The sequence below is a fragment of the Symsagittifera roscoffensis genome, chromosome 4 (genome assembly GCF_963678635.1).
Source record: "Symsagittifera roscoffensis chromosome 4, txSymRosc1.1, whole genome shotgun sequence".
Classification (NCBI taxonomy): Eukaryota; Metazoa; Xenacoelomorpha; order Acoela; family Convolutidae; genus Symsagittifera; species Symsagittifera roscoffensis.
Genome location: NC_087065.1, coordinates 67,114,526 through 67,130,336, shown reverse-complemented (window position 1 = coordinate 67,130,336; position 15,811 = coordinate 67,114,526). Strand labels below are relative to the sequence as shown.

Genomic DNA, 15,811 nt, shown 5'->3' with positions numbered 1-15,811 from the left:
TTTCCAAAAAAATCTGTTTTTATTCTGTTTCATGCGTTCATGGCTCGTTTCCAATTGTCTTTTGGCTATGTTTTGTTAAAGTGTCAATGAACGAAGTGAAGACACTTATTTTTGTGGCGTTTTTTTGTCATGAAAATTTTTTGTCATGAAAATAAAATGTGTTTGAGCTCAACTTTGATCTTTCTCTTTTTTCAAACTGACTGTTACTGCCAATGCGTCTTAATAAGCTTGCGTCACTTAGCAGTTATGTAGACTCATAATTAGCGTGCGTCACGTAAAAAATGTTGTAGATTCAAAGTGTTACTCATTCAGTTTATCCCAGTCGCGTTATCGGTCATCATCTTTTTGCTTGTATATGCGAAGTCCAACTTCGCCTCTGTGTAAAATGCTCTTGAAGTTCATTGAGCTTTAAGGCCATATATTTTTTCTTTGTAGTTTGACAACTTAAGTTTTTCCAAAAAAATCAGTATTTTTTTCTATTTCATGCGTTCATGGCTCGTTTCCAATTGTCTTTTGACTATGTTTTGTTAAAGTGTCAATGAACGAAGTGAAGAAACTTATTTTTGTGGCGTTTTTGTCATGAAAAATTATAAAATGTGTTTAAGCTCTACTTGATCTTTCCCTGTTTGAATTTGCTGGAATGAAGGCAAATTACGCTATTAAACAAAGAACGTAAAAATGGCTCAATGAATTTAAGTTTCAAAGTAAATTTTAATTTTTAGATTTCTCAGCGGCATAAACAATTAACTGTTGACTCAATTTTACTGTAATTGGGTTTCGTTCTTTAATTGTGTACTCTAATTTCGAAAAATAATTTTTTTTTATCGTTTATATGCCTTAGGCTTTATTTTATCGGCTCAATCATTTCATGTCGCATCGTTTGAAGGGGAAACATCTTTATGCTTTTGTACGTGCAAGGAGGGTGTAAAAGCTCTAAAACTTGAGCTTCAAAACTAATTTTAAAAGTTGATAGTTCAAGCAACAATTTCTAAGTAAATTTTCTATTCGGCTTTTTCTACCCTAGTTTTGTCGGAAGAATAGCCGCTCTATAAGTGGCACTGGCTGCAAATTTAACAGTTGCGATATGTTTTTGGACTGTCTATTCGTGAAATTGGACATTAGTCGAGAGCAATGTAAAAAAAATTTTGTACAAGTGATTTTTTTTCAAATAATTTCAAAGTTTCAGTGACCGCAGCGAAAACATCTATATAGATCGAAATGGCTAAAAATTTGTTAAGGAAAAGGACTGAAAATTTATTCACGCCAAATTTGATCTTCTGCGATTTGAATTCTGATTTGTTCTAAAATTTCCTTAAAATTATTTGCTACTAAAACTCGAAAAGGCTGAAATTTATTTAGGAAAAAGGCTAAATTTTGATTCACGCCAAATTTGATTTTTTTGCCGTTTTTTCTTTCAAAGTTTTCTTCAAATCATTTGCTAAAATGAAAGCCAACCACGCTCTCCATTTAAGAACGCGATAGTGGCGCGAAAAAGCTTGAATGGCTTCTAGTTTCGAAATGGATTTAATTTAACTATTGGGCCATTTTTTTTTTCAAATTGGGTGATTGTAATTTGAAAAATTGATCATAAATTGTTCTTGGAAATCAAACTGCCTCAAGGCCATCTATTTTTTCTTTGAATAGCAAAAGCTGAAGTTTTTTCAGCAAACAAGTGGGCCATTTGTTTTCGGTTTCCTGTGTTAAATGACACTTTTTCAACTGTCTGTTTGCTATGTTTCTATTTTGTAAGTATAATTTCTTGAGGCATATACGTAATTGCAGAATCACAAACTAAAAATGTTTAAGAAAATTTCAAGCCCTACAGAAAAAGAGTTAATTGCCAATAAGTTAGCACTGGCATTCTTCGATACGGGAACAATTAGCGTGCTGATGTGGACTTGCAGTTGACGTTGAACTTCCCTCTACGGGCAAAGAACTGCTTGAGCTAGCTCCACTCGTCAATAAGCGGGCATCCATGTGAGAAAATTTGTATCTTGGCGGGGGAGTTCGTTGACTCATCTCGAAATCACTCAGAAATTTATCAACTTCTCCGACTAAAGGGTAGTCGTTTTGATTGGCCAGCACGTGTTCGTAAGATGGAGGCTTGAAATTAGAGCTTGATGGGGGTGTCCAGTAAAAATCTGTATTTTCATTCACCCGCTGTGATGATGATGATAAGCCGACTCCCTCATCGTTGGAAGTTATAGTGACCTAAAATAAAAATCAGTTTTGAGTTCTTCTTCTTAGTTTCTCATTTTGACCGCCTAATCTTGCTCACCTGGTTCTGCGTGTCCATAAAATGACCTTTGCCCTCTGACATTTATCTTAGTTCTTGGTATTAACAGAATATCAATTGAGCATAACTTGCTCTGTACACTCGACCATCATGAGCAGATGCATGTTTTATCTCTGAATTCTTAAGTTAAGCATTGAAGTCGAAGTTTCAATAAATTTCAAATATGAAGCTACTTTAGAACAGCGAGTATCTGGTTTATACTTTGAGGGTAGTTACTCAACCCTCGACATATTTTGTTTGAAGATGTAGAAGGTTCTTATTTACATTGAGCTCAGATGTTTGCTCAAATGTTAAGAACTGATTTGATATGTGTGATCTTAGCTAAGACAAACTAACCGCATGGGGAGCTGAATGCACGAAACTTCATAACCAATCAATGCACTTTAAGCTGGCCAAAACTGACTGATTTTATTACCCATTTCCTTTGAATTTATAAAAACAACGATTCTGATTGGCTGACTAAATTTCCGCGCATTCTGTCCTTCGGACATGTGAGATTCCTCGTGCCGAGATTGGAGGTTCTACATGGGGTACATGTGCATAAATTGTGACACTTAACATTCTGAGATATTAATAATTGATGAGAGGTCGATCAAAATTTTCTTCGTGCTCTCGATTTTCCTTAAGAGTTGTAGGACTGTATGTTTAAAATCTATGGTTTCTTAGGGTTGAATATATGTGTAAGCCCATTAAGCAAATGTTTCAAGTCGAATTCTATTGAAAGTTCGTTCTGAAAGCGCGTTCATCTTAAGAAAGTGCGATCAAGTTAAGATTGCGAGGGTTGAACAAACAGTATGATCCGCAAGTTAAACTGATGTGACACACTAACCGTGTCGGCTTCTTCCTCGAGGGCCCTGCTGGCCTCCTTGGCCACTTCCAGGGTGTACCAGTACCACACTATCCAGGGCAGAGCAGAGAGGGAGCTGGAAATGTGGTATGTCCAGGACAACTCGTGGCCCCTGGCCCTGTTGTGTTTCCCATAGTTTCCCAGCACGTAAATGATAAGAACGGAGTGAAGCATTAGAAGAGGTAGTTGTATGTAATTAGACACCTTCAAGCAGGGTGATCAATTTATTTGGAGGATATTGTTTAAAAGGCGTTTGCTTATATCACCGATTTTTTTTACACAATCGAAGCGTAGTGTTTTATTAAGAAATTTTCTAACCCATGTCGCAAATAAAACAAATTCATTTAATTGTTGGTACTTTTGCCGCGATAGCATTATATCTAGTTTACTTCTGTTCATAGCATTATATCTTTGTAAGTGGTTTATTGGTGGCTAGTGTTTGAATATTGTCACTCTGAATCTCGATGTCGGCGGTTTGTTTCCGGTACCTAGTTGATATTTTATTACTTTACCTTTTCCCCTTTTCTACATGAAAACCTGCAATCAATTCAAATATCAATTCTTTACCGATGTAAATGATGCGAGTTGAAAAAAATCCCTGTGGTTTTTTTAGCTTTGTTTTTTTTTGCTGTCCTCTCAGATTTTGGAGGAGTTGGTTTCTTATTATTTAACTAATAATTGGTAAGTGGCCACCCTGCCTTTATGCTGAACTGCATCTGGTAAATCACAATTGGAGAGACTGACAGAACAAGCAGGGTGTAGGAGGAGGCTATGAAGAGTGCCTTGAGGTGGCCAGTCTCTGGGAAGGAGTAGATGAAACACTTGCCCATGGGTAGTACAATTGTGATAGAGGGGGGTCCCAACAAACTGCAGACCTCTTGTATGTAATATACAGTGCATCATTGTTTTCAGTTTATTATTTCGAAGTTTAGTTTTTCTAGTGACCTCGATGTAAGGCGTAAACAAGGATAGGAGGTCGCTGTACGAATAGCAGAGAATTTAACAACCACAAAAAAACAAGAAATTAGGAAAATCGAAAAAAGAAACATTTCGATAGTTTCGATAGTTTTTTTTCTGCAGTAAAGGGTGAATAAATTTGGTAATAATATGCCAAATGTGAGGTACTTATAGCTAAGTTAACATGAAAATCACAGAATAATTTAATTGAGAGTTCAATCTCTAACGGTGTCATTTGCAAATTAGTGCAATTATTTATAATTAATGTGATGTGGGACCCTTCTCTCACAAATGGTTGTTAGAGGGACCATTCTATCACAATTGTACCTTGCCGATATCATGTCTACACACATGAAACAGTCCGAAGTAGTAAGTCACGCTAAATGTGTTGCGTCCAGCGGAGGGTTGGAAGTCATTGGAGTTACCTGAAAAAAAAAGTTTGTTGAGAGAATACTATACTAGTTTGCAATATTCAACATTTATAATCCAATGAAGTTAATTACACTAGTCTGCAGCGTAGTGTATTAGTGCGAACCACCTTTTTGTAAAGCTAATTCGTAAATATAAGTTCATTGAACGTGGAAAGTGTTCACTTATTTGGTGACCATTTGCTATAATCACGATCTGCAGGATTGGGAATTTCATTGCATCTGTTCTCTGCTTTATTTGTGGCGAATGTTTGTCGTTTATTAAGCGTCCATGAATCAGTGGATCGTGCGTGAGACTCTTAATCTCTAGGTCGCAGATTTGCCGAATTTTTTTTACTAATTCGAGCCCTATTTCTACTTTCTTATTGCACTTAATAGAGCTGCTTTTTGTCCTGTTCTCGCTAGTTTTTGCGAAGCGAAGCTTCGCCTCTTTGTAATTTTTTTATAGTAGCAGTGAAATACTCAATCGCTATACTCAACCGGAAGATAGGCGGTTCGAGGCCCAGCTTTGACCGATTACTTATTAAAGCAGCATTACCTTGCTCCGGTTCTCTGTAATTATCCAATCGAGTTCTAGTTAGGTTAAGCCTTTCATTTGTACTTAAGTCGTATTATCATAATTTTTATAAGTTCTTCGTGTCTGGTTCCTGATTATAAATGGTATCATTCTTTCAAACTGTAAAGGAACTTACTGGTTGGTTGATCATTGGTATGGATAAGAACGGTATGGAATATTTTGGTTTGGTTCATTTTGTCTACCACGCCTGTCACTGTGGTGTCAACTGTCAAATTGTGCAGCAACTCCCAACTCGATTCATTGCCGAAGTTCTTCGAAGAATGATAGAAACTGTTCGTCGCTTCTACACTAACTGACCGGTAGCTCCAACGGTCAGCGAAGGTGCAGTATATTGATATGTAAGCACAAAACAGATAAGCTGCGGGAGCTAAGAAACAGCCCTTAGAAACGCCACCGCACCTCCGAAAACGACGCATGTTTAGAGAAGGATCTTTAAATTTGAATAATTGACGATTATTGGTTTTAGCTCAGAGAAAAGACCCGTTCCTGCTTGTCGTGAAATACGAAGGCGCTGTTAATTTTAATTAGCCGGGCGATGATTGTTATTTTGCATGAACTTATTCAATAAATATTTAAAAATATCAAATCTGAGTTAACTTGGTAATTGGAAAACCACGCGCATTGCTAGCTGATAGAACTAAGTCTTGACTAATCGCATTTTGCTCTACTTAATTTGTTTGCCCTAATTAAACAATACTTCAGTATCTTAACTATGACATGGCCATGACATACCAGCTTTTGTCTTAGGTATCGACGTCCGTATCATGTGATTATAGGCCATTTCAACTGTCAAGAAATATGGTTATCATTGTCTAGATAGTTTAAATTTGAATGTAATAAGTTGCCGTGTTAATGTATGAATCTTAAGGTCATTATCAGCTTCGTCTTCTGTTTTCAAATTGAAAACATTGGTTGTAAAAGAACCCTGCAAAAGATTGTTGCGTAACGTTGGTAGCAGCTGTAGAATAAAATGTGGAATTAAATTACAATGTTTACCTGGAATATGGGTGTGCTTATTCTTAACGTTAAGCTAGTCTGCTCTCAGCAATTTGTATAGCTGATTGCCAACAGTAAATTCTGTTCAATAGCAAAAGAAAAATTGAGCGTGGTTGTGATTTAGGGCGATGTCTATATGGACGAAGAGGCGCCCAAGCAGACATCCGATGACCCGAGCAAGTTCTTCGCCGACTCCTCGGAAGAGGAAAGCGAAGACGAGAAGAACTCGGTGGCGTCCAGCGAGAAAGCTGCAAGGAACGTCATGGACCAAGACCACCGACTGCTGCTGCGAAATGCGAAGCCACTGCTGCAGAGCAGAAACAGTGCAGTGGTGATGACTGTGTGTCAGATGTACTACTATTTGGCCCCTAGATCAGAGATGAACTGCATCGTCAAACCCATGATTAGACTTCTCAAGTCTCACAGGTGAGTTTGTTTGTTTGCAATCATCAAAAGAAAGTGTGCTGAACGCGTGTGCTCAATCATACAAATAGGTATCATTGAGAAGAGTTATAAGGCTAATAAAGGGTTTTGGGTTGCACAAAGGAGGAAGTCACTAAGGGAAGAGCGACTGTTGAATGGCTCATATTTTGCTTCTTTCCTCGTTTCTAAAATGTGTTCACTTTATCGAATATTTTTGTTTCTGCTCCCTAATTACTGTATTTTTGACTGAAGGCAGACTGTTTAAATGGAGAACTATCGTTGAGTTTATGCTAGTTCTGTTTAATGGCTAATGCTCATACTCAAGTTAGATAATAATAACGAGACATGTAATTTACAGGGAAATTCAGGCTGTAGTTTTGAACTGGCTAGTGACCTTCTCCAAAAAGTACAAAGCCATAGTGGAGCCATACTTGAAGAGCTTCTACATCAGGGCAAGTGACCCCACACACGTGAAGCTGTTGAAGCTGGAGATACTGACCAACCTGGCCAGCGAGACCTCAATTAGCATCATTCTCAAAGAGTTCCAGGTATATGCACACGTTTTAAAGCTGAAAGAGCCAAAAGTTCAATCTGCATGTAATAATTTTCAAAAAATAGGGCTAATTAATGCCAATTGGTGGCAGTATCAGTGACTGTGAGCAACTTAATCGGTCAACAAAAGCTGCTCTAGGGTTAATTATATTCTTGAAAAGGTTTTAAAGTATATTTTTAACAAGGCTTTAACGTGCTGAAGGGAAAGAAAAATTGATTTCCGACGTGAAATGAGTTTTTTTGTTTTTCAACTTCGTTCAGATTCTTTGACCTGGGGATATCGGCAGCAATTTGACCTACACAGTATAATCCAAAGCCTGGAAAATCGTTTCAGAAAATGCGATTGATGTCATATTCAAGAATCAGGAAGTCCTTGATACTCTCATGGACTTATTTGCACGAATGCAAAAGTAAACCTTTTAAATGAAGCCTGTATTTGCTGTTACTCTTTCTGATATTTAGCGTTGACTTCAGCAAATATAATCGATAATGAAGTCAAAGTGAAAACGAACATTTTATGTAGTTGATAGTTCAACTAAATTTATGGTGTCATAAATTGTTTGAATTGCTTGTCTTTTTAGGCCTATGTTCACAGCAGTGATCCTAAATTCGTGGGCGCAACCATTTACGCCATTGGGAGATGTGCCACCACAATCAGCGAAGTGTCAGACCAGTGTCTTCATGGCCTCATGGGCTTGATGGCCAGCAAAAACGAAATAGTCGTGGCTGAAAGTGTCGTCGTCACCAAAAAGTTACTCCAACAGAAACCGGAGGAGAACTTAGCTGTGATTGTGCACATGGCAAAGATGATAGACAAGATCACCATACCCCAGGCACGTGCCAGCATTCTCTGGATGATCGGAGAGAACTGTGACAAGGTGCAGAAGTATGCACCCGACGTCCTCAGGAAGTTCGCAAAGTCATTTCCCAATGAGGTTCGTTTCCATTTGGGTTGTAGTTCTCAGTTACTGAGTGGTCTTTAAGTGCTCCTGAATGTTGAACCAGAAAATAGTCCTAGTATTAGAAATGTCAGAATGGCTATGTACTTACAATACGCTTCCTATGATTTTTTATTTGCTTCTAATATTGATGGTTAGTGAAATAGTACTGAAAGATCTGCCGTGACCAGAAAAATGTAGGGTTAATCGACGAAACGTAGGTTTCTAAAATAGAATGAAATGGGGAATTTTTGGGTGGGCGTTAGCCATGACCAGAAAAAATCTCAAGGGTCCCCCTCCCCCAAATCCGACACTAACTTGATCTTTAATCGCTAGAAATTGATTGGTTGTAAGACATTCTATATGTCTTATTTCGCTCTGGTATTGGAATGGTGTGTTTAGGAAGACATAGTTAAGTTGCAAGTGGTGAATTTGGCGGCTAAGATGCTAGTGACGAATTCGAAGCAGGTCAAACTTCTAGTGCAGTATGTGCTCACTCTGGCGAGATTTGACGAGAACTACGACATCAGAGACAGGTCCAGACTCATCAGGGCTCTGGTGCTGCCCACGAATGGAAAGAACAACCTTAATAAACACGCCAAGAAGATACTGTTCTGCGAGAAGCCAGCACCTGTGCTCTGCTCCAACTTCCAGTGTATGTACAAATATCAGTGTGACATTGATTACACAAGCAAACACTTGGGTTAGAATACGAGTTCGCTTTTTTCCAACCGAACTTTGTGCTTAACTTCTTGTCGAGAAATTTAGTATCATGTGTTATACCCGACATGGCGACTTTTCATCACAAGCGACAAGCGACAATTTTTATCTTTAAGAAAAAGCAACAATTCGCATTCAGCGAGGAGGAATATCAGGCGATAAATGATAGCTTTAAAGTTTTGATCGGATCAAAGGAAAATAAGATGAAAGATTTAATTTAAAGAACAGAAAAAATTCTAAACCAAAATTGAAAGAAAGCCCATTGACAAAGTTGCTCGACAATGTTAGTTTTGTTTTGACTGAACAGCTCAACCCTTTGTCTTTGGCATTTGTCATATATTGACATTTCGGCGTTGCTTTTTCCGGCGGTGATTAGAGCAAGCTTATTTTAGGACACGCTTTAATCTTTCATAAGGAACTGGATAATGTTGAAGACTTGATGAACGTAGCGAAGACTCTTATATAGGTCTTTTTTTTCTGAAAAAAAAACAGTCTTAAAATGCTCTATAATAACTACAGAAATGCATTTATGCATGTTAAAGCATTTCTGACTGCACTTAGGTATATATGCGTTTTTGAGTTCAATTCAAGTGCAAAGCTAGACAAAATACGCTCTGAAAATACAAAAGCGTAAATGGCGCAAAAAACGTGAAATTCTAAGAGCGTTAACTCGTATATTGTTTTCTTTGAATTTCGAAAGTTGAAATTATTTCTAATGCAATAACTTATGTAGCTCTTAAACAGGGGCACAACAGCGGTTCGCCGTGATGAGCTGTACAGCTCTTGTGTTGGTCCTTTCCCCCGTGGATAAATGGTCTTAATTAATTTCTGATTCCCATCTACAAGGCCCTGTGCCAGCTCTTGATTGACTTGTTTGTGTTTGCCTCACGTGCTTGCCTTCGTCACGTTGTTTTGCAAAAGGAACTAGAATAGGAGAAAAGTGAATAGTTCTTTGATTCCGCCCTGACGATAAGGATTGGAAACCGGTTTTTACCAGCTGTTTATTGCTGGTGAAGACCAGTTTTGAATCCTTCTCGTCAGGGTGGAATCAAAGAACTATTCTCTTTTGTTCCTGAAGGTCCAGTATAAGTCGAAAGCACTGCATTTTTTGCAATCTAGTGGGGCAGATGCGTAAGCTCCTTGTCGTTGATAATTGCAGGTTAAGAATTAGTACTTTGATAAATACACAAAGTTCTAAATATTGTTTCCTGAGTTTTCATCAAATTATTCGTGGGGAGCAAGAGTTGCTTTACCTTGTGCTTTATAGTACCTTGCATCCTAAAAGTACGGTTTTGCTACTCACGGGCAATTTTTGTTCTTTCAAAAATTTTTTGTTCCTTTTACTAAAGGTATTACATACTTGATGGCCCTTTCCTTGTGTGAAATATTCTCTTTACCATGTTCTTCAGTAATTTCTTGGTAGCTGTGTGGCATGGTGAAATCAGTAAGCTTAAGACTTGTGAGACGAAATTGAAAAACTGAATGAAACAAAATAAGTTAAAAGCAGTTTTAACAAAAAATTCAGTTTGCTGCTCATTGATGTTCAGTTCAAATAGTCTCTTGCTAACAATTATTGCTTTAATTTTTTGCTAGCTAAGAATTGTGGCCCTAGTTTTACCCTCCTTATTTGAGCTATTGGTATTTAGTACTAGTTGTTTTGTAATCTCTGCGAGGCAGCAATGACGTTTGCTTTAGCCAAGAAGACAGGGCTTCGAATCAATCAATTAGTTGGAAAATTCGTTTGTACTAATTTTTATAAGCGTTTGTACTTATTTTTGTGTTTTCTTTTATTTTAAAGCTCCGATTTGTCATTTTTTGTTGTGTTGAAAAAAGCTCATTCCTTCTTAAATAAATTGGAAATATCGTTTGTTTCAATGTGTGCAATACGTTAGAAGTTTGTGTGAAAGGAGTAATTTTTTTAGGTTTTGTATTTTTTCCTTATATTTTGGCGGCTTGATTTTCGATTTTTTCTTTGTTTGCTGCGAAATGGTTGGCCATATTGATCAATAGTAAACGTGGAAATTGTTTTTTTTTGCAAAAAGCATCATTCATAGAAATTTTTGTGAAAAAGAAGAAAGAAAACTTTTATTACTTTACTAAAAAAGCTAAAGCATTAATACAATGGCTACCAATTATTTGTTTCGTATGATTGCTTATTATATAACTAGCTTTTGGTAAACTTAATGCATTAAAGGTATGTAACAAACATCAGGTCAAGTCTGTTAGATTTCTACAGACGCCAATTCTACATGATATGTTTTTTTTTAATCGAAACGTTCTGTTATTTTTCGTTCCCTTCAGTCTGTTGGCTTTTGCCCATTTTGCTGAGTTTCAAATAAATTCATAGTTTAAATATTTGTGCAGACGTTAGTATCGTCTTTTTAAAATCCCAAGCTAATGCCAAACCAAATCACTTGGCTCATATAAATGAGCTTTTGGGAACAATAGCCAACCAAGTATTGAGACAATCGGATTACTTTCAGAGTTCATTGTGTAATTCATAGTTAAATCCGTCTGCATCCAATAACATTTGTTAAGATTCCAACTGCCCTGGTCGCATGAAAATTAAATTAATTCTTTGCAGCTCGGAACGAGTTCAGAATGAACACCTTGTCACACTATCTGAACCAGCGGTGTGAAGGCTACGAGGAGCTTCCGGATTGGCCGACAGAGAAACCAGATGCTTCGGTTAGGAATGTGGAACTACCCCCGGAACCAACGCCGACACCCTCGTTCTACGAGCGAGAGCCAGACACGAAGTCGTCTAAAACTGACAAGGGTGGCAAGACGAAGAAAAAGCCAAAGAGTTTCTACTCGGATGGTTAGATAACAGTTAATTTGTTTTCAATTTTGTTCAAACAAAAGAAACAATCAACTGAAGCAACCTTTATTGAGTTCACAAAGCATTAATAAATACCGGACTTTGTTTTCACAGACTAGTTTCACAGAGCGTTGATAAATAACGGACTTAGTTCATTTTGAGACTCTGGGATTATCTTTTGGCATACATTTTGTCATGATAATGACTTGACTTTTTCTTATTGTGACAAGAACAAAGATATACTTAGGTGAGAGTCTAAAAGTTGTAAGTTGCAGATGATGACGAGTCTGAAGATGGAAAAGAGAGTGAAGAAGAAGAGGAATCAGAGGAAGAAGACGAGTCATCTGAAGAAGAAGAAGAAGAAGAGGATGAAGACGACAGCGGAAGTGGAAGTGGAAGTGAGGAAGAAGACGCGAAGAGTACGAAGCCCGTAAAAGGAAAGTCCTCCTCTCTGGCCTCGAAGGAAAAAGGAAACGTGAAGACCAAAGTGGAAAAGAAGAAGAAAGACGAAAGCGAAGAGGAGGAAGACGGGGATGATGAGGAATCGGACGAGGACGACGATGATGAGTCTGAGGAGGAGTATTCGGGACGCAAATCGGACGATGACAGCGAGGACGAGAAGTCACCGAAGGTGAAAAACGATAAAGTCAAAGCGAAAGAGGCATCGAAAAACAAAAAGGTAGAGGACGATTCGGATGAAAATGAAGATGCAAGTGACGAAGACGAAGAGAGTTCAGATGAAGATGTGAGTTTTTTCCTTCTACTGAACCTATTGTATTTTTTAAGTGTAACCGTTAGAAAATGTATCAGAAGCTATTCTTTAATCTTTTCTAAATTGTTCATAATGTTCCAAAGAATTTCCTTTTGTTCACCGCTCCATTTATAGTTTTGTTCATAGATTAATGAATGGATGATTGTTTTTGAGTTTAAGTGTTTTTACTGAATCATCTATTTGTTCTGTCAAGTTATGGTTCTTTTGCAGGACTCCAAAGCAGTTCAAAGCAAAAAATCAGTTCCGAAAGGAAAGCAAAATGGAGGTCCAGCAAGCAAAGCTAGCACGCCCTCTCTAATTAGTTCCAACCGCAGTTCTCCTTCAAAAGCAGCCAAACCAAAGAAAACAGTGTCAGTATCGAAGTCAGACTCCGAGTCAGCAGAGAACTCTGAAGATTCGCAAAAAGACTCGAGGAAAGCTACCAAGAAACAGAATAAGAAAGAAGATCCGAAATCATCCAAAGGAAAGAACAAATCTGCTAAGAAAAAGGTAAATAAAATTGAAATCATTGTTTCATACATCAAATCAAGAACGTTGCATGCACAGGTATAGATGAGATAACTGTAAACTGCACTTAATGAAAAATTCTCTCATCTGAACACAAAAAGTGTCTTTGTTTTAGGAGGATGTTGAAATATCTGAAGAAGTGTCGAGTGTTGTGGAAGAAGCAACTTTGCTCACTTTCGACGATGAGCCGTCCTCCTCACTGCCTTCAGGTTACAAATTACTATTAATTTCCCCCCTAAATCCCTCTGCAATCTGAATTCTGTCCAAATTTTGTGGTATACTTTTTTCTTTTATACTTTGAAATCGTCTGTTTCTAAATTTATTTCTGGCCGTAGTAACTTATTTCACGTGGTTCAGGTGATGCGTCAAAAGCGTCTTCGCAGCCAATGAGAGGCAAACCAATGCTGCCGACTATGATCTCACAGACTTCAGAAGACCGCGGAATGGGCAATGTTCCCGGAACTCCGACATCTGTTGCTGGATCGGCATCGGGCTCGGGTGTAAGTAGACATGCGAAATCCGCAGCAGCTTCGTCGGCATCAGCGCGTACAGTTTCGAGCCAGTCTTCGGCCGGAGACAACGGTATAGAGTCAGTCGATAAAATCTTGTTCGGGGGTGCTGCCTCATCTAAGTCATCAAGCGTTGCAGCGGCTAAAGTAGATTACAAAGACTTCAGAACTATTTTTCAAGGGTCAGAACACATGGCCAATGGTGTTACATCCTCTAAAGGGTCAAACAGCAACGGTTCTCAAAAAGATGGGTCATCTTTGGACTCCTCGTTGTGGGGTTGATCGGATAGACCTTAATTAAGACTTAACGTGAACAGAATTTTGAAAACAAAAGTAGTCTTCAAAATATGCGAAGATCGATGAACAAGCATTACAATACATCAATCAAAATTTGCACGTTATGACTTGGTTTTAGTCTCAGACGATCATTTGCAATTTCATCAAAGTTAAGTTAATCAAATGCTAAAGCGAAACAATGTAGTCGATTAAGTGAATGGAAGGACGACGACATGCCATGACGACGCAGCTGCTGCGGAAAACCTTCACCTTTTAATTTGAAATTTACGCCTTTTAGTTCTAATATTCGGAGCTTGTATCCTTCAGCGGGAAAGTTATTTTTTGAGACTTAAATATACTTTGAATGGCGAGTAGTTTAGGTAGTTAGCTCCTTAGTTAATACTAGTTATCATTGAGTTATAGCTGGATGCAATAGTACTAGTAATCCTGTCAGTTTTCCCGGGTGCTCACTTGTCAAAAAGTGTGTTGGTACTTGCTTGATGCGTATCAGTTGGTTGATCCGCAGCACTGTGTTGTGAGCGTGTTTGTAGTCATCTCCATGACTCACTTGACCCTAAATGTACTCAAATTTACTCCCGTTTGCTTAGTAGTTTCATTCTGAAAATAGCGAAATGTTTGTTTAATTCATCTCTTAGAAGCATCACAATAGCAGCGTGCACAGTTTCTTTTTGCGTTTTTGTTGTCTTGTTTCAGACTGAAATATAACCACATATTTGGGCGAAATTCTCGTTTTACCCGGTGCTATAAATTGAATATTGTGTCTAGAAACAAAGAATCTGCACATATTGCATGTTTTTGCGAATAAAGGCATCCATGTCTCCTGTTATTTGTTTGAATTGGTTAATTACCAAATACGAAGCGTGTATTTATAAATTATTTAATTTAATATTTTTATCTTTAATTAAATGGAAGTATATTTTCAAATTGTATATTTTGGTTCGAATTTACGTCTGTTAGAATTATAACAACTTCATTGTCTTCTAGTTTTTGCATGTATTAGTGCACAGCAGTATCTGCTCGCGTTTAGAGGTTTAGAGTGTAGATTCGATACAGATTGTAAAAAATTCAACGAAAGAAGGAAACATCATTCCCTTTGTGGTAAAATTACCATGGCAAACTTGACTTTTATGTAAAGTTGTTTGGCACAGATTTCATCCCAATAAATTTTGTTGGCGGAGTTTTTCCTATAGCAGAAAAATTTCCCTTTCCAAAAGTTTACTCCAAGCTGCATGGCGGTGGGCACACGTATCAGCCGGATAATATTTATTGAATTGGAGTGAAAAATGGTAGTTGTTTTGATAAATGAGACGAAATCTGCTGTTTTGTTGAACAGTTGAACATTTTTCTAATTTTTTTTTAAATGATGAAAACTGCCATAGGACGAAATATCTTTGCACACAAACACATGTAGCGAATTGAAATAGCTTAAAATACGCTTTCCTTTTTTACTTCATCTTAAGAGGTTCCCGTTTTCGGCATAAGACTCCTTTTTTAGCTGATCTTCTTAAGAGTAGATGAACGTAGTTTAGACTCTTATAAAGGTCGTGATGATTTTTTTCAGAAGTCTCAAAAATTTTTTCAGGCTCAAATGTACTTTTCAGCGACTCAACTTGTGATTTATTTTCAAGTTCAGTTCCTTTCCTTTCTTTAAAGGAATGCAAACTCCTCTATCGAACAGCAAATTGTAAAGGTCATGAAAAACGCGATCAACTTCTAATTTCGAAAATGGAAATTATTTATCAGATTTGACAGCAAAATAAGTTTTACCTATTGATCCAGTCTCCTCAAATTGGGCTAATTTAATCAAAATTGTGTCAATCAAGAGCTTTAAAGCCAAGTTTTTTTCTTGGAAATTCGAAGTCAGTATTTGTTTTCTGTTTTCTTGCCTGCATTGTCTCTTTTTCAACTGTCTGTTGGCTATGTTTTATTTTTTGAGGGGCTTTCAATTTTAGACTCCTTCACTTTTACAATGTGGCGTGAGTAAAAGCTGCGTTTTTGGTTACCTTAAAGATCATTACTAAGAGTTAGATAATTATTTTGGGGTGGTTTTTCTCTCATATTTTGTCTATTTTTTGAAGCAGACCTTTTCTTAGTGTTCAAGCCCTCAGTGCGATGCACTCCTCACTTATTTGTTTTGACTTTCGAAGAAAATGGTGAAATATTTGGACTCG

At 37.5% G+C, this 15,811-nt stretch overlaps 2 protein-coding genes across 6 annotated transcripts in view; one reads left to right on the top strand and one right to left on the bottom strand.

Annotated features, from left to right (window-relative positions):
* Positions 1 to 15,811, top strand: part of LOC134845319 (AP-3 complex subunit beta-1-like) — a 46,192-nt gene that overhangs the window by 24,966 nt on the left and 5,415 nt on the right. For all 5 annotated transcript variants that reach the window (XM_063862303.1, XM_063862302.1, XM_063862304.1 and 2 more), the window contains 9 exons: positions 6,226 to 6,527; positions 6,883 to 7,072; positions 7,658 to 8,011; positions 8,417 to 8,669; positions 11,319 to 11,555; positions 11,831 to 12,300; positions 12,538 to 12,816; positions 12,950 to 13,043; positions 13,192 to 13,334. In XM_063862303.1, the coding sequence (XP_063718373.1) occupies positions 6,226 to 6,527; positions 6,883 to 7,072; positions 7,658 to 8,011; positions 8,417 to 8,669; positions 11,319 to 11,555; positions 11,831 to 12,300; positions 12,538 to 12,816; positions 12,950 to 13,043; positions 13,192 to 13,334 (2,322 nt within the window). The remainder of the gene's footprint in view (positions 1 to 6,225; positions 6,528 to 6,882; positions 7,073 to 7,657; positions 8,012 to 8,416; positions 8,670 to 11,318; positions 11,556 to 11,830; positions 12,301 to 12,537; positions 12,817 to 12,949; positions 13,044 to 13,191; positions 13,335 to 15,811) is intronic.
* Positions 1,672 to 5,782, bottom strand: LOC134845322 (uncharacterized). Its single transcript, XM_063862310.1, has 5 exons — positions 5,221 to 5,782; positions 4,428 to 4,525; positions 3,842 to 3,964; positions 3,126 to 3,347; positions 1,672 to 2,211 (listed from the first exon to the last, which is right to left on the bottom strand). The coding sequence occupies exons 1-5, from the start codon at positions 5,519 to 5,521 to the stop codon at positions 1,849 to 1,851; spliced, it is 1,107 nt and encodes a 368-aa protein (XP_063718380.1). The 5' UTR covers positions 5,522 to 5,782; the 3' UTR covers positions 1,672 to 1,848.

Bases quoted from the DNA above. Each gene is read 5' to 3' on its own strand.
- LOC134845322 (XM_063862310.1), bottom strand. From the start codon at position 5,521: ATGCGTCGTTTTCGGAGGTGCGGTGGCGTTTCTAAGGGCTGTTTCTTA. The intron at 3,348-3,841 runs GCAGGGTGGCCA...CCCTGCTTGAAG, and splicing joins AGATGCAGTTCAGCATAAAG to GTGTCTAATTACATACAACT. The intron at 2,212-3,125 runs GTTAGTGTGTCA...TTTTTATTTTAG, and splicing joins TCGAGGAAGAAGCCGACACG to GTCACTATAACTTCCAACGA.